The sequence below is a fragment of the Dipodomys merriami genome, unplaced genomic scaffold (genome assembly GCF_024711535.1).
Source record: "Dipodomys merriami isolate MVZ:Mamm:240054 unplaced genomic scaffold, mDipMer1.0.p SCAF_60, whole genome shotgun sequence".
Lineage (NCBI taxonomy): Eukaryota > Metazoa > Chordata > Mammalia > Rodentia > Heteromyidae > Dipodomys > Dipodomys merriami.
In genome coordinates this window covers 7,386,542-7,404,054 of record NW_027206180.1, presented here as the reverse complement: position 1 = coordinate 7,404,054, position 17,513 = coordinate 7,386,542, and the positions used below count along the sequence as shown (strand labels likewise).

The window sequence follows — 17,513 nt, the reverse complement described above, 5'->3', positions numbered from 1 at the left end:
GGCTCAAGCACTAGAGTACCAGCCTTGAACAAAGTAACTAAGGGAAAGCACCTGGGTCCTGAGTTCAAACCCCAATACCAGCACCCCATCCCCCAAAACAATCCCAAACACACAACTTCCACTGAATCCTAAAGATGAATGGGTGCAGGACATAGACAGATTGCCAAAAAGGAAACTAATTTGGCTAATGCACTTGCTGGGAAGTGAACGTGCAGCCGTGGTAATTAAATGCAAATCAGAGCCACAGCACAGAGATAGAACTGTCTAGTACGGGCTTAGCACAGCAGGGAAGAATGCTGCTAGTCAGGGCTGTGGAGAAATGAGTAGGTCAGCTGGGGGCATGGGACCCATGGGACCGGCCCTTCTGTTAGTCCGTGTCTTTGGTGGATTTGGTTTTTTTTTGTGAGACAGGATCTTATTATACAGCCCAGGCTGGCTTTGAATCCACCATCCTTCTGCATGCTAGGATTATGGGTATGAGGTACCAAAGTTTGTTTATTGTGGTGTGTGTGTGTGTGTGTGTGTGTGTGTGTGTGTGTGTGTGTGTGTGTGTGTGTGTGTGTGTGTGTGTGTGTGTGTGTGTGTGTGCATGCACCGGTACTCAGGGCCTTGATGCAGTCCTTTAGCTTTGTGTTCACTGCTGCCAACCTACCACTTGAGCCACAGAGCCACTTCCAGCTTTTTCTGAGTGCTTAATTGGAGTTCGGAGTCTCACAGATTTTTCAACCTGGCTTTGAACCTCGATCCTCAGATCTCAGCCTCCTGAGTCACTAGGATTACAGGCGTGAGCCACCGGCACCTGGCACCCAGCTAACAATATTTGTTGTATGTGTGCCAGTCCTGAGGTTTGAACTCAGGGCCTGGGTGCTGTCCTTGTGCTTTTCTGCTCACGGCTAGTGCTCTACCACTTGAGCCACAGCACCACTTCCAGCTTTTTGTCCAGGCTCACTTGGAAGCACAGTCCTCAGATCTCAGCCCCCTGAGTAGCTAGGATGACCAGCATGAGCCACGAGCCCACTCAGGGCTTCTCTGATGGTTTTGGTGGCTCTTGATCAGGTCAGCAGGGGGCACCGGAGAGCAGCCACACTCCCCCCTCCCCAGCTGCTGTGCTTGACTCAGCCACCAGGGGGCGACAGACGCGGGGTGATTCACGGCCAGGGACCTGCAAGGCGGTATCCTGGCTAGCCCTGAACCAGGGCCATCTGGGAAAACACGTCCACCTGGCAGGATCGCTGGTCACTACTAGTTTGGTGTAGGGGTTGGTGAGGAGATGCGGGAGCTGTGTTTGGTGTGAGCCGTGGAGAAGTCTGGTGGGGTGGTTGTAGGTGGATTTCTGTCTTCCGGGACAGGTAGTTCCTGAAATGGTAACGTCCGAACAACTCTGCTTCACCCAGTGTACACTGCACTAGGCCATGGCTTCTCAGGTGTCTGTACCCAGGGGCCTCCGGTGCTGGTTTCCTCCAGTGGCAAATGGAGGTTGGTAGTGCAGGGAGCAGGGCGGTACTGGGCACAGTAAGGCCAGAGTCTTGGCATGCTGGAGTCCATGGCTCCCTCAGCAGGGTATGGCTCACAAGGAGGACTTCCAGGTCTTCCTGTCCCCACCATCAAGGGCCAGGGCATTTTCCCCAGAGAGGAAGCAGACACTGCACGGGGACGCGACAGGCTTAGCAGGGTCAGATACAGCGCATCGTGTCTGAGTCTTGGCCGTCCTACCTGCCGGCCAGGTGAGCCGGGGTCAGCTCCACGGTCCTCGTGGCTAGTGAGGTGGCCGGGGCTCCGGGTGGAAGCGGGTGCAGAGAGCAGCTGCGTGGATCGGATGCTGGGGGCAGACACAGAGCCCTGCCAGGCCAAGTGGTTTACAACTGAAGAATTACTTCTTGCCTCAAGGGTAAGAAGCAATTTTCAAATCCCACAGGTGTGTAAGGGGAAATATTTACCTCTATTTTCCTGCGATCAAGAAAGGAAAAGTTCAGAGTCAGGCTGGGAAGGTGGCTCAGTGGTAGAGTGCTTGTCTAGCATTCCTGAAGCCCTGGGTTCGATTCCTCAGTACCACATACACAGAAGCAGCCAGGAGTGGCGCTGTGGCTCAAGTGGTAGAGTGCTAGCCTTGAAAAAGCAGCTCAGGGACAGCGCCCAGGCCCTGAGTTCAAGCCCCAGGACTGGCAAAAAAAAAAAAAAAATCAGACTAATTAGTACATAACTTCAGGGACAGCATGGGTTACATAGTAAGATCCTGTCTCCAGACAAACCCAACAGACAGACAAGGGGAAAAAAAAAACAGGTGGTTTCCATCTATAATCCCGGTGTCTATTGAGGATCATATTTCTAGGCCACACCTGGCAAAAGGTACTCAGACCCCATTTCAGCAAACAAGCTGAGTGTGGCAGTTCAAGCCTGCAGTCCCACCTCCACGGGGGATAGAGGTAGGGTTACCTTGGGTCCAGTGCTGACCTGGGCAAAAAATGTGAGACAATATCTGAAAAATAGCAAAACCTCCTAAAAACAAGGAGCTGGGGGCATGACTCAGTCCCTGCGCAGAAGACACAGCCCCTGAACCCAAACCCCAGTACTGCAGAGAGAGGAAAGAAGACAGCCTTTCCTGAGCCTAACTTCCTCGCGCTCTCCTTGCTGCTAGACTCTCCCCTGAGGAAATAATGAAGTCCTTTCAGAGATTCTTAACAGGGTTATTTTATTGACACATTATGCATGACAGCGAAAGCAGTGAATGTCCATTTCAGGGTCACAGGCTTGAGTAAGTTATAATTAGTTACACGATGGAATATTATATACACGTGACGTAAGAAGACAGGCTCTGCCGGGCGCTGGTGGCTCACGCCTGTAATCCTAGCTACTCAGGAGGCTGAGATCTGAGGATCGCGGTTCAAAGCCAGCCCGGGCAGGAGAGACCGTGAGACTCCTATCTCCAATAAACCACCAGAAAACCGGAAGTGGCGCTGTAGCTCAAGTGGTAGAGCGCTCGCCTTGAGCTGAAGAGCTGAGGGACAGCGCCCAGGCCCAGAGTTCAAGCCCCATGACTGACAAAAAAAAAAAAAAAAAAAAAAAGAAGACAGGCTCTGTGTCTCCTCTGGATAACTGGCCCTCGATTTCCTGTGATTCCCTAGATGCTTTTCTATTAATTTGAAGTTTCCTCATCTGGTTTGCTTTGCCCACGGATAACACTGTCATCGGGTTTGATTCCTCACACATTGTGTGGTTTTGACCTATATAAGCTTTGTGCTAGTGACATTCGGGGCCGCTGGTCTGTGAGACAGGGGTCCACCAGCAGTCCCCCGGCTCTCTGATAAACACTCATAATTTGGCTTCTTATGTGTTGGCTTCTCCATTTCTCTCAACTGAGTTTCCTTACAACACACGATCAGGTCATAAATGGAGTACTGAATGGAATGTCAGAATGTGTTACACTGTAAGAGCGGCTTAATGTAGCAGAGCCGGTGGCTCACGCCTGTCATCCTAGCTACTCAGGAGGCTGAGATCTGAGGATCACAGTTCAAAGCCAGCCTGAGCAAATAAGGCTGTGAGGCTCTTATCTCCAGTGAACTACCGGAAAACCCGAAGTGGCGCTGTGGCTCAAGTAGTAGAGCAAAAGAGCTGAGGTACAGCGCCCAGGCCCTGAGTTCAAGCCCCACGACAGACAAATAATAGGTGATCCATAGTTTGTCTCACTAAGCAAAATGGAGAGTTTGTACTCAGCTAGTTCGTCATATGATTGGACAAACTTGCAAGCACACGCACGCCAGCTGCCGAGCATGTGCAGCCCACTGTGAAAAGTGTAATTTTCAGAAAAGTTAAAAAAAAAAAAAGATGCCCTGCATGTAAATATAGAACAAGTGCGCGTCAGTGATCTTCATTCATTGGCGAATGAGGCCAGAGAGGGTGCGGGCTGGGCTGGAGGGGCCTGGGGGCGCAGCAGCCGCGGTTCTGCGTGGATGGAATCACGGGGCCCGGCCCACGCACCGCGTCTGGCTGGAAGCCTCCGTGCGGAGGGACGGACGGACCCGCTCGGCTTCTAACCACGTCTACAGATCCGCAGCCACAGCGAGGTCACGCGCCAGGGCTCTGTTGGCTTTGGACGGCGATCCTCGGCTCTCACCCTCCTGAGCAGCTCGGGGCAGGCGTGAGCTGGGGGTGTGCAACGCGTGTGCAGCCGAGCGTCCCAGCGCTGAGGCCGCGGGACGGAGGGAGGCGGGGAGGGGCAGGGGAGGGGCAGCGGGGGTCCGTCGCAGCCTCTGGACCACCAGCCCCCCCCTCCCATCTGTGCACAGAGAGGGAAGTTTCTGTACCTTCTGGAACGTTCTAGGCCTTGGTGCCCTGAGTGTGAGCTGGCTGGGCATGGGTGGGAGGAAGAGGATGAGTCACGATGACTCCCAGGCCTGAGGTTTGTGCGTGGTGCACGTGGGTGTGTGCACGTGTGTGTGTGTGAGAGAGAGAGAGAGGAGGCATTTTTCTTACCCAGCTGGTCCAAGGGTGCTGGTATTTGGGGGACCCAGTTCCCATAGAGATGCAGGGTAGAAATCCGGGTCCTGGTGTCCCCCTGGGGTGGGGTGGGGGTGGGGACAGGCAGTGTGCCCACCGGCACCCGGAGCTCCGCCTTCTGGCTGGAGAAATGAGCCACAGGCCGGGCCTCATTAGCAGCAATTAGTGGAGCCACTCCCCTCCCCCGAGGCTCCCCACCCTTGGCGGGGGGAGGTTTCTCCAGCTTCCTCTCCAGGGCAGGCGTGACCTGGTGACCCTGGTGGCCAGGCCACTCTGCGGGCTCGGGAAGGGCCCCCAAATGCTGCATCCCCAGGAGAGCCGAGCCCTGAACCTCAGCCCCTTGCTCACCCACACATCTCAGACACGGAGTGACCTCTGACCCGAGTGGTCATGTTCTACAGCCTGTTCCCTTGGGGGTGGTTGGCAGGTCAGCACCTACGTCTGTCTGTGATACTGGGATTTGAGCTCAGGGCCTTGGCCTTGTAAGCGCTCTAGCATTTGAGCCCTGGCCTGGGTGCCATCCTTCAGCTCTCTACTACATTGACCCACAGCACCAAGTCTGGTTTTCTGGTGGTTCATTGGACCTAAGAGTCTCACGGACTTTCCTGCCTGGGCTGACTTTGAACTGTGATCCTCAGATCTCAGCCTCCTGAGTAGATAGGATGAGAGGTGTGAACCAACAGCACTCGGCTGGGTTTTGTTTTTGAGACAGGGTCTCTCTAACTGGGGTGCTACTTATGAGAACAGCACCACCAGTGTGAGAAATGTGCTTTATGTCACACAAATCTGCGTAAAGCTGACTTATTAAGGTCATTATTATTATTCTGAGACAGAGTCTTACTGTGCAGCTCAGGTTGCCCTCCCACGGTGCAGGGATTACAGGCATGCACCACCACGGTCAGCAGCAGCCAACTTTTCCGCAAGTTTGTAAATAAACCGAAGGTGGGCACTCTGGGGAAGGTGTCCAGTCCCTGCTCGGTGTCCATGGCCTCCAGGAGGCCACCCCAGGGCTCAGCATCACCTTCCACAGGACTAGGAGATGCTTGTAACCTTTGATTGATGGTGCAAAGTGCGTCCCAGCTGGGTGTGGTACGGCATGCCTGTAGTGCCAGCGCTCGGTCAGCCGGGGCAGGAGAATCAAGAGTGAGTGCAGCCTGGGCTGCGGGTAACACATCACACCCCAGGCCCCTGCACCCCAGCCTGCGGGGGACTCTCCACGGCGGGTGAGTCAGGTCTGGGCTTTGGCATCAAGCCCCAGCAGCTGTGGGTCCGCGAGCGGCCCGCCCTCCCCCCTCCCCCCGCACAGGTGAAGCCAGGCCAGGATGCCCGCCGTGCACGCGCAAATACTTTTCGCTGAGTGGATGTTGAGTCATACCCCAGTTTCCGCCTCGTTCTCAGAAGTGTTTACACCCCGGGAACGGGAGCCAGGGCCCCCCAGCATCTGTGCCAGGAAGTCTTCGTTATTTTTTCCAGCATGGGCGGCGGGGGGGGGGGTTGGAGGGGGAGAGCTTGAACTTTTGTCCTTGAGCTTTTGTGCTCAATGCTGGCGCTCAACCACCTGAGCCGCAGCTCCACTTCCGTGTTTTGGGTGATTCATGGGAGCTACGAGTCTCAGACCTTTCCTTCCTTCGGCTGGCTTTGAACCAGGATCCTCAGATCTCAGCCTCCTGAGTAGCGTGGATTATGGGCGTGAGCCACCAGTCTGGCAGCCGCTCAGGACGTCTGCTGGTGTCAGCTGGGCAGCTCTGCGAGGGGTGCAGGCCAGTCCCGTGGGTCCCCAGCACCCTGAGCCAGGACTGAAGAAAGGCAGAAAATGCTGGAACAGAGGGGGGGGGATGAAGAGACAGAAGCAGAGAGCAGAGCTGCGGCCCCGCCCCGCTCCCACGCGAATACACTCTTCATTCGTTCATTCATTCGCTCAGCGAACGCCACGCACCCGGTGTGCGGCGCGGGTCCCGGGCCGTTCCCCCGGCCCGCGTGGCGCCCGAGGCCGGCGCGGGTCCCCAGGCCACCGCTGCCCTGCCGGTCACCCCGTCACGTGCCCGCCTCCCACGCAGGGGACACGCACGCTTCCTGGGCTCGGGCCGTGTCCCGCCCCCGGGGCTGAGTGGGTGGGGCGGGGCTTCCGGCCGGAGGCTGGCGCTGGCCACTCGTGTGGGTGTCTGGGGCGACCCCAGGACCCCTGCATGGAGAACCCCCAGCCAGGCATGGCCAGGCCGGGCCCCCTGCGCCCGCGTCCTGTGTGTGCGTGCCAGGGTGCTGTGTCCAGGATGGGGGGTGCGCCCCGGCCCAGGGACAGCGCTGCGCCCCGGCACTGAGTCACAGGGCCCCGGGAAGTGGGGTAACGGGAAACCGGGGCCCCAGCATGGCAGGTGCTCAGGACTGAGTCACAGCAGCCAAGGCCCCGGAGGCTGGGGCCAGTGCCGGGCCCTGGGCCCCGCCACCTCCCCCAACACTGTGCCCAGGGCCAGGCCTGCCCCCCGCGGCCGAGAGCGAGGCCCGCGTGGAAGCGGCCCGGCCGCCCCCAGCCGCCCCCGGCCCACGCGGCCGGCGACCGGTCCTGCCGCATTCCACCCCCAGCATAAAGCCCGCAGCGCCGTCCTCAGCCCCCCGCCGCCTCCTGCCGCGGCTCCCTGGACGAGCAGCGCCTCACTCGGGCGCATGGGGGGTTCCGGAGCGCGCCCGGGCCTGCGCGGGGGCCGTCGGGGGCCGCTGGCCGCGCGGCTGCTGCTGCTGCTGCTGCTGCTGCTGCTGCTGGTTCCCCCAGGTGAGCCTGCCCCCCCCGCCCCCCTTGCCTGGAATCTGGGCCCGCTGTGCGTGTGCGTGTGCGTGCGTGCGTGTGTGTGCACGCCTGTGATTTCTCTCTAGCATGCTAACGACCCCTTGCCTCAGTGTCCTCGGGGGCACGCCGTGCTCTCTCCCCACCCTCCGCGCGGCCAGCGCCTCGACCGGGCCTGCGTTCCGGGCGGCGCGTTGGCAGGGCAGGCGCGGGCATGGAGCTGGGGCCGGGCCGGGAGCCCAGGCGGAGGCCCTGACCTCCGCCGCCCGTGGACACGGAGCTGGAGCCGGGGTCGGAGCCGGGGCCGGGGAGGCCGACGTCCGGGACCGGTGTTGGGGATCCCAGGGTGTGCCCCGGGCGGGGCGGAGGCCCTGGGGTGGCGGCTGCCCCAGTGCCCCAGGCCTTGGCTTGTCTGCCCCAACGGGACTCCGGGTGGGGGGGGGGCTGGGGAGCCGGGGGGGGAGGTGGCTGGGGGGTTGGGGGAGCGGAGGGGGGGGCTGGGGGGCTGGGGGAGCGGAGGGGGGTGGCTGGGGGGTTGGGGGAGCGGAGGGGGGGGCTGGGGGGCCGGGGGAGCCGGGGGGGGGGTGGCTGGGGGGCTGGGGGGCTGGGGGAGCCGGGGGGGGGTGGCTGGGGGGCTGGGGGGCCGGGGGAGCCGGGGGGGTGGCTGGGGGGCTGGGGGGCTGGGGGAGCCGGGGGGGGTGGCGGGGGGGCTGGGGGGCCGGGGGAGCCGGGGGGGGTGGCTGGGGGGCTGGGGGAGCCGGGGGGGGCTGGGGGGCTGGGGGAGCGGGGGGGGGGGCTGGGGGGCTGGGGGAGCCGGGGGGGGCTGGGGGGCTGGGGGAGCGGGGGGGGGCTGGGGGGCTGGGGGAGCGGGGGGGGGCTGGGGGGCTGGGGGAGCCGGGGGGTGGCGGGGGGGGGGGGCTGGGGGAGCGGGGGGGCTGGGGGGGCTGGGGGGCTGGGGGAGCCGGGGGGTGGCTGGGGGGCTGGGGGGCTGGGGGAGCCGGGGGGGGGTGGCGGGGGGCTGGGGGAGCGGGGGGGGGGGTGGCGGGGGGCGGGGCGCACTCCTGGCTGCCTCATTCTGCCTTTCTCGTCCTCAGCCACCCTCGGTGCGGCCGCCATCTCGGGTGAGTGGGGCGGGCGGGTGCGGGAAAGACCAGAGGGCAGAGACCGTGGGCCCTGGAGGGGGGTCGCCGAGGGGGGGTGGGTCAGGAGAGCACGGGGGGAGGGCAGCGCAGCGGAGCGAGTGTGTGCGGGGCAGGGCCGAGGCCCGGGTCACAGGGACGGGCGGCGGGGACGCTGCGGCCTGACCGGCCCTGCCCCTCCCCCCCCCCGCAGCGCCCCCGGAGTGCGGAAGGCCGCAGCGGCTGGACAGGGTGGTGGGAGGCCAGGACAGCGGCGACGCCGAGTGGCCGTGGGTCGTGAGCATCCGCAAGAACGGCACGCACCACTGCGCGGGCTCGCTGCTCACCAGGCGCTGGGTGGTCACTGCCGCCCACTGCTTCAAGGGGTACGTGGGGCGCAGCCCGGCGAGGGGCGAGGGTCCCCGCCTCAGCTCGCAGGCGTCCCTCACACCCTGCCGCCCCTCCGTGGAGCCCCCCGGGGCCCCTCCCCTCGCGGCACCCCTCCCTTCCTTACCCCCCCCCCCACTTCTCTCCTCTTCCAGTTACCTGCAGCAGCTCTCCCTGTTCTCCGTGCTGCTGGGGGCCTGGAAGCTGGGGAGCCCCGGGCCCCGCGCGCAGCGGGCGGGCGTCGCCTGGGTGCTGCCCCACCCCCGCTACTCCTGGAAGGAGGCCGCGGGCGCCGACATCGCCCTGGTGCGCCTCGATCCCCCCGTCCAGTTCTCCGAGCGGGTCCTGCCCATCTGCCTTCCAGACGCTTCCGTCCGCCTCCCGCCGCACACCCAGTGCTGGATTGCAGGCTGGGGGAGCATCCGTGACGGAGGTGCGGACCCCACCGCCAGGGCCGCCCCAGCCCCTCAGACACACACGCCACCAGCAGGGCAGAGGCCAGAGGCCAGGGTCCAAAGATGGGAGGTCACAGAAGCCCAGGTGGGCAGCAAGGCACGCTCTAGGTCAGAGGTGCCCCGCTGTGTTTGGGGTAATCACGGCCGCTGGCCAAGCATGGAGGGCTGGGTGGGCCAAGCTGGGTCCTGGAGGAGGATAATCAGCAGATTCTCAGCACCCCCTGGAGGCAGCGAGACACAATTGCAGGCATCGGAGTAACATTTGGTTCTAGAAACACAAACTGGATCAAATAAAAGACGGAAGAGCCAGGCTCCGGTGGCTCACGCCTGTCATCCCAGCTACTCAGGAGGCTGAGATCTGAGTAGTAAGCTTCAAAGCCAGCCCAGGCAGGCAAGCCCGTGAGACTCTGATCTCCAATAAACCACCAGAAAACTGGAAGTGGCGCTGTGGCTCAAGTGGTAGAGCGTTTGCCTTGAGCTGAAGAGCTGAGGGACAGCGCCCAGGCCCAGAGTTCAGGCCCCAGAGAGAGAGAAGCAAAAGAAAGAGACAGATTCGCAGGTAAAGATGTGTAGAGCAAACCTGGGCTGGGCAAAAGAAAGGCAGAAACAGTCTACAACAGAGGAATGATGAAGATTGGAAGACAGAGTAGGGGGAGATGGAGACTGGATATAGATACAGGAAAGGAAAATGGTCTAGAACTGCTTAGTTGTGTGGGGACTCAGGTTGCAGCCTCCTTGGGGAGTCTACAGACCAGTTTGTGGGTGTGGGGGCGCCCCCAGGTCCTGGTGTAATTTGTTGTATAATGGGACATTAATCAAAGACACTGCGCAATCCTTTGCTGGATAAAGTAGTGTCAGAAACAGGAAATGAAAAGTTGACAGCTTAGCCCCTTGGGGCATTAAGGATATTTTTTAAAAAATTATTTTATTTTGTTTGTTTGTTTGTTTTTGGTCCAGTTGTGGGGCCTGAACTCTGGGCCTGGGCGCTGTCCCTCAGCTCTTCAGCTCAAGGCTAGTGCTCTACCACTTGAGCCACAGTGCCACTTCCGGCTTTTTTCTTTTTGCTTATGTGGTGCTGAGGAATCGAACCCAGGGCCTCATGCTTGCAAGGTGAGCGCTCTACCACTGAGCCACCTTCCCAGCCCAAGGAGATGGTTTTTAAATCAGTTCACTAATTACAGAGTCTGCTGTGTAGCCCACGCTGGCTTTGAACTTGCAATGGTCCTGTTTCCACCTTCCAAACGCTGGGGTTACAAGTACACGCCTCCCTTCCCAGCCCAGGGAACTTACTAACGATGGCGAATCTCAGCTGCATCTTCAGATTCAGATTCAGATTCAGCGGGTCCAGAGATGGAGACCTGGAATTCGGGTTTTCTGAAAGCACCTGGGGGTGGGGGCTTCGTAGGTCTGTGAGCAACGCTTGCTTCTGTGGGAACGGCTGGGGCTGGCCCCGCCGAGGGGAGCCGCGGGGCCTGACCACCTCCTCCCTCCCCAGTGCCCCTGCCCCACCCTCAGACCCTGCAGAAGCTGAGGGTGCCCATCATCGACTCGGGGATCTGCAGCCTCCTGTACTGGCGGGGAGCCGGGCAGGAAGCCATTACCGAGGACATGCTGTGTGCGGGCTACCTGGAGGGCCAGCGGGACGCCTGCCTGGTGAGTGCCCGCATCACCCCTGCCCGGCCACCCCCCTCCCCCCTCCCCAGTCACCGGTGACAGACACCAGGTCCTTGTTCCCTATCCGTTGGGCATCAAGCAACTTCGAGTTCAGAGGTGCCAATTCATTCTTTTTTTGGGGGTGTGCGTGCCAATCCTGGGTTTTGAACTCAGACCCCTGAGTGTTGTTCCCTGACATTTTTTTGCTCAAGGTTAGCAGTCCATCTCTTGAACCTCCAGCTTCTCTGCTGGTTCATTGGCAACAAGAGTCTCACACCTTCCTGCCCAGGCTGGCTTTGAACCTCGGTTCTCAGGTCTCAGCCTCCTGAGTAGCTAGCGACTCTTGGCCTGGCTGCCAACATGGTTAGGAGCTGGCATGCTGTGGGGACCCCTTGCCCCTGAGGCCGGGCGTCCCGGGGCATGGCACAAGGCTCCAGCGGTCAGCCCCTGGGTTCGGCCAGCACCGGCCGGCCCGGGGCAGCTACTCACCCACATCCCTGCGCCCGCAGGCGGGGGAGGGCCAGCTGCTGCCCGTCCTGCAGGAGTGCGGGGTCCTGAGCTGCCCCGTCCTCCCCCCATCCTCCCCTCCCCAGTCTTCCCCTCCTCAGTCCTCCCAGTCCTCCCCCCAGTCCTCACCCAGTCCCCCCAGTCCTCACCCCCCAGTCCTCCCTCCTCCCCTCCCCAGTCCTCCCCTCCTCCCCCCCCGTCCTCCCCTTGTGCTCACCCCCCCTGCCCCGCCCTAACCTCCTCCCTTGGCCGCAGGGTGACTCCGGGGGTCCCCTCATGTGCCAGGTCGAGGGGTCCTGGCTGCTCGGGGGCATCATCAGCTGGGGCGAGGGCTGCGCAGAGCGGAACCGACCCGGCGTCTACACCAACCTCCTGGCCCACCGCTCCTGGGTGCAGAGGGTCGTGCAGGGGGTGCAGCTCCGCGGGCGTCCGCGGGGCGGAGGGCCCCCGGGGCCCCCGGGGGCGGGGCGGGGCGCGGGGCGGGGCGCGGGAGCCCGGGACCGCGGCCGCTCCCTCCCTGGTAAATAAGCCGTTGGCCTCCGGGGGGCGCTCGCGGGCCCTGCCGGCGGAGGCCACGCCCACAGGGCGAGCCACGCCCACCGAGCCACCGCCCAGCGATCCGGCCACACCCTTCGAGCCGGTCACGCCCCTGTCAGCCACACCCCGGCCGGCCACGCCCCCGGCAGGCCACGCCCTCGGCCGGCCACGCCCCGGCCGGCCACGCCCCCGGCAGGCCACGCCCCGGCGGCTGTCCCCGCCATGTAAATAGGTTGCTCTGATTTTTACAGCGCTTTGTGACCCTGCCCCGTATTTATTCTCCCAATTTCAATAAATTATGCGCTCCAGGCCCTGTGCTTCCTGTGGGGGGGCGTCCGTGGGGGCCGTGTGAGGTTGCATGGTGGCCTGGCTGCGGACATCCAGACCAGGCCTTTGTCCTGGTGCCCTCCGTCCCCGAGGGGAGAGGAGGCCGGGGCTGTGACCACCCGGAGGCCCTGCACTGGAGGTCCAGCTCTGGAGGTCCAGCTCTGGAGGCCCGGCTCTGGAGGCCAGGCTCTGGAGGCCCGGCTCTGGAGGTCCGGCTCTAGAGGCCTGGCTCTGAAGGCCCGGCTCTGGAGGTCAGGCTCTGGAGGTCAGGCTCTGGAGGTCCGGCTCTGGAGGCCAGGCTCTGGAGGTCAGGCTCTGAAGGCCCGGCTCTGGAGGTCAGGCTCTGGAGGTCAGGCTCTGGAGGTCCGGCTCTGGAGGCCCGGCTCTGAAGGCCCGGCTCTGGAGGTCCAGCTCTGGAGGTCAGGCTCTGGAGGTCAGGCTCTGAAGGCCCGGCTCTGGAGGTCCAGCTCTGGAGGTCAGGCTCTGAAGGCCCGGCTCTGGAGGTCCAGCTCTGGAGGCCCGGCACTGGAGGTCCAGCTCTGGAGGTCAGGCTCTGAAGGCCCGGCTCTGGAGGTTCAGCTCTGGAGGTCAGGCTCTGAAGGCCCGGCTCTGGAGGTCCAGCTCTGGAGGCCCGGCTCTGGAGGTCCAGCTCTGGAGGTCAGGCTCTGAAGGCCCGGCTCTGGAGGTCCAGCTCTGGAGGCCCGGCACTGGAGGTCCAGCTCTAGAAGTCCAGCTCTAGAGGCCCGGCTCTGGAGGTCCGGCTCTGGAGGTCCGGCTCTGGAGGCCAGGCTTGGGCACCGAGGCAGGCACGCCTGCGGGAAGCCCCAGCAGAAAAGGGTGGTGCCCCTCTCCAGGCCTGGGCACCCGCTCCTGGTGGCAGTGCTCCGGCGAGGGGGGCTTGGATGGAGAGGTCCAAGTCTGGGCCACCAGAGCCCCTCCCTGATCTGAGCCTGCGCCCTCCCTGCCAGGCACTGATTCATGCAGTGACTCAGGCTGACTTACACGTTCCTCCCCACCACGAAGGAACAAAACAATTCCGCAGAGGGCCGGTCCAGTCTTCCCTCCCCGCACCCCTCCGTCCTCAGCCATGCCTCTGCCAAGCCTGCCGCTTCCTGCCCGCCCAGGGACCCGGCGATGCCCTCCCCCGGGCCTCAGCGCCCCGCCCCCGGCCCCGGGTAACCCCTGGGTGACTGGGGGTGGCTCGCGGTCCGCGTGTATACATACATAATACAGAATTCACACGCATTTCACATATATAATATATAAACGTATACAGTATAGTCACATATTAATTTACATCTATTTCAATATGCGGTTCATATATATTTCATATATATCATTATATAACGTATGCATGCACGTACTTACTTTTGATGTTGCTTTTCTGTTGTTGTTATTGTTTCCAGTTCCTGAACTAGGTCTTGAACCCAGAACCTGGGTGCTGTCCCTTAGCTTCTCCACTCAAGGCTGGTACTCTACCACTTCCGGCTTTCGGGTGGTTCTTTGGAGATAAGGGTCTCAAGGCCATTAATGCCCAGGCTGGCTTCAAAATGAGATCCTCAGATCTCATCCTCCTGAGTAGCTCGGAATTCAGGGGCGGGACGCCAGCTCCCAGCCGATACTGGGGTCTGAGTTCAGGACTTTGCCTTTGCTAGACAGATACTGCTGGAGCTGGGCCAGCTCCTGCTCGCTCTGGTTAGGTGTAAGAGGGTCGGGGGCCTGACCGCTGGGCTGTGATGGAGCTGGGGTCGCAAATGTGGCCCAGCACGCCGGGCTTGTTTTGTGGAGAAGGGGTCCCGCGAGTGCTTTGTCCACGCTCCCTTCAAGCCGTGGTTCTCCCGAGGATGGCCTAAGTGAGCCGCCCAGCCCGGCCTGTTTATTTCTTCATTGCTGGGGATGGAACTCGGGGCCTCGCATGCTGAGCGAGCTTCTGCCCAGAGTCACAGCCTGGCCCCAGTCACATTGTTTTGATTACCTTGAGATTATTTTCAGAAAACAATGAATGTTTCTTTAAAAACAAACGAGCTGCTGGGGAAGCAGCTGGAGAGCCGTGAGTCAGGGCGGCCACACCGGTGGCCCTCGGCCTTGTGACCCAGTGCCCTTTTTGCCGATGACTGTCCCTGACCTTCTTCTTCCCAGCCCTCATTTCCTGGCCTCCCTCCCTCCCTCTTCCCCACTGCGCCTCTCACCCCAACAACCCCCCAGCCCTCGCCTCCTCCCACCGGGGCCTGCCCCTCCCTCCCTCCCTTTGCATGGTTTTCTCTCCCCTAGTCTCCCTCGTTTTTTCTTGTCCCAGATTGGTTTTCTGTTTTAGATTGCTCAGTCTCCTCACCAGGTCCCTTCTTCCTCTCCCCCCTCACAGAGGAGGGATCTTTGCAGAAGCCCCTTAGAATCCATGCCCAGAGGGCTGGGAAGGTGGCTCAGTGGCAGAGCACTTGCCTAGCATGCATGAAGCCCTGGGTTCGATTCCTCAGTACCACATACACAGAAAAAGCCAGAGTTGTGCTACGGTTCCAGTGGTAGAGTGCTAGCTTTGAACACAGAGAGGCTCAGGGACAGCGCCCAGGCCCTGAGTTCAAGCCCCAGGACTGGGGTGGGGAGTGGGGGGGAAAGAATCCATGCCCAGAATGATCTCAGGTAGAGGAGCAGCCATCAACACCGTGCTTGGGTGAGGGGTGGGGCCCCTGGATGGAGACCCCAGCCTTAGGGGCCCCCAGGCCTGAGAAGCAGGCTGGGCCGTGGCGTGGGAGGCCGAGGCCCCTCCCCCAGAGCGGCCAGCACTTCCTCCAGTGCCCCGCGTCCTGCGTGTATGGGGCCAGGATGCTGGTGCTGTCCAGGAGGGGTCCCCTGGCGCAGCCTCGTTCTGGAAGCTTCCTAGGTGTGTGCTCTGCTCAGGTCCTGGTGCACACCTGCACTGACGGGAGCGGGGCCGGCGCCGCGTGGAGGCCCAGAAGTTGCAGTTATGAGCCATGGGGCCCAGGGCTCTGGGAGCCCAGCGAGGAGCCCAGAAAACAGCACTGGGGAAGCTGGGGCAGCCAGCCCCTCCCTCCTCCCAGCCGCCCTCCCCCGGCGCCCCCTGCTGGCAGAGCGTCCACGCGCCCGCTTGAGGTGACCTCGAGTACTAGAGTCCAGCGTGAGGAATCCCGAGGGACCCCAACATTCACAGCATCGCGAGCGGATCATGGTGATGGCAACGAGCGTTTCTTTATTTGCTCCTGTTGCTGGTTTTCTTTTTTTTTTTTTGTCGGTCGTGGGGCTTGAACTCTGGGCCTGGGCGCTGTCCCTCAGCTCTTCAGCTCAAGGCGAGCGCTCTACCACTTGAGCTACAGCGCCACTTCCGGTTTTCTGGTGGTTTATTGGAGATAGGAGTCTCACGGTCTTTCCTGCCCGGGCTGGCTTTGAACCGCGATCCTCAGATCTCAGCCTCCTGAGTAGCTAGGATTCTAGGCATGAGCCACCAGCGCCCGGAAAAGGGAACAGGATTTTTTTTTTGGGGGGGTCCAGTCGTGGGGCCTGAACTCTGGGCCTGGGCGCTGTCCCTCAGCTCTTCAGCTCAAGGCGAGCGCTCTACCACTGAGCCACCTTCCCAGCCCCTCCTGTTGCTGGTTTTTGAGTCGGTCCTAGGGATTGTCCGTAGGGGAGGCGCTGCTCCTGAGCTTTTCCCTTTCTTTGCTTTTTTTTCGTTTCCTTTTCTCAAGGCTGGCACTCTACTCTCCGGGCCACAGCTCTGTGGCTGACTTTTTGGTGGTTAATTGTAGAGAGGAGTCTCACGGATTTCTGTGCAGTGGCTGGCTTTGAACTGTGGATCCTCAGATCTCAGCCTCCTGAGTGGCTAGGATGACGGGGGGGGGGGGGGAGCCGTGGGTGTCCAGCTAGTATTTGCTCATTTGGGGCGGGGGCTGAGCCTCCGCCCCCTGCGCCCCCCTGCCGTCCCGGCCCTGGGGCTGTGTGTGGCTGGTCTGTGCAGTGCGGCTGGGCCACAATCTCTCCTGCCCCCCGCAGGAGGACGGCTTTTCCAGCGGGCTCTCCTTTACGGTAGGTGGTCTGTGTCCTCTCTCCCATCCATCCTGGCCCCTCCCTCCCCCGTGCCCTCCCCTCCCCTGGGCTTCCAGCACCCCAGGGGCCTGCCCCAACCTTCTGAGTGCCTGTGGAAGGTTCTGGCTTGCCGGTTTGTCCACCTTGTCTGACGACTTCCTCTGGCTAGTAACTTCCAAGTGTCGTCTTGCTGCCGCCAGCCCGTCTCTCCACCGCTCTGTTACACCAAGAGGACGGGACTCCTCGCGTCCTCTGCGCTTCTGCCGCCACACTGCAGCTGGTCTTCCTGCCCAGCCTCGACCTCCAGCCTCCTGTCCAGCACCAACGCCAGCCACCGCGTGTTCCGGAGCCCACGGGCCCCAGGCAGGCCCCCACGCCCATTTTCCAACAACTGGGGGCACCGATGCCCCCCGGGGGCTCCCCCACCCACCCTCCCCGCCTCTGCCCCCCTTCAGGCCCTCACAGATGACAGGAGGGGGCCGAGGCCGTGGCCAGCACCCGGCCTTTGCCGGCCGCCTGGCCTTCTCTTCCCTGTCCTGGATCCCCACAGGGGTACACGTGGCACCCGGGGGGGGGACTTGAACACACACCGTGTCCCTACGAAGACCCCTCCCCAGCTCACTACGGCAGCAGGAGCCAATCAAGGGCGTGGAAGCCGGAGCAGCGGTGCCCGTCCAGCCAATCCCCGCCCGCGCCCGCTGGCCGCACTCTGGGGCACCCGGCCCTGCAGGCCCTGGACTGTGACGGGTTTGTTCCGGGCCGGGCGGGCCGCGTGCAAGGTTGTGTAAGAGGAGGCCATCCGCAGCCAGCACGTAGATGAGCTCCGGAACATGGATGAGGAAGTGGTTACAGGTGACCCCAATGTTCTGGAAGAGAGACGGGCTGGCTTCTGTCACCGGGGGGGTGATGGGGCCAGGACCAGAGGCACCGGCAGAGGCGGGAGGCAAAGGGGGCGCCCGGCCCCTGACCCCCCGGCCGGCGGCGCAGGGCCCGGCCGGGCGCCTCCACTCTGCACTTAGAGCGGGCCACGAGTCACGAGGTCACATGGCGCGCCCGGGGCTGGGCCTCGGTTTCCACAGCAAGAAAAGCCAAGTGGGGGAGGGGGCACCGGAGCCCGAGGCAGCGGGAAGGCCGTGGGACTTGGTGGAAATCTGAATGACTCACCGGAGAGTGACTCCACCTTCAGCCCTCCCAACCTCATCTGGAAACACTGGAAAAGAA

General features: G+C 62.2%; 1 protein-coding gene across 1 annotated transcript; it reads left to right on the top strand.

Annotated features, from left to right (window-relative positions):
* The first annotated feature begins 7,155 nt into the window (after positions 1-7,155).
* Positions 7,156-12,478, top strand: LOC138814458 (brain-specific serine protease 4-like). The gene is made up of 8 exons (XM_070003350.1): positions 7,156-7,261; positions 8,332-8,394; positions 8,606-8,777; positions 8,934-9,211; positions 10,729-10,886; positions 11,649-11,913; positions 11,978-12,154; positions 12,315-12,478. Exons 1-8 carry the CDS (start codon positions 7,156-7,158, stop codon positions 12,476-12,478), a joined length of 1,383 nt encoding a protein of 460 aa, XP_069859451.1.
* The last annotated feature ends 5,035 nt before the right edge of the window (positions 12,479-17,513 follow it).

Coding starts and splice junctions, on each gene's coding strand:
- LOC138814458 (XM_070003350.1), top strand. CDS start 7,156: ATGGGGGGTTCCGGAGCGCGCCCGGGCCTGCGCGGGGGCCGTCGGGGG. Junction 8,778..8,933: donor GCCGCCCACTGCTTCAAGGG/GTACGTGGGGCG, acceptor CTCCTCTTCCAG/TTACCTGCAGCAGCTCTCCC. Junction 10,887..11,648: donor GCCAGCGGGACGCCTGCCTG/GTGAGTGCCCGC, acceptor CCTTGGCCGCAG/GGTGACTCCGGGGGTCCCCT.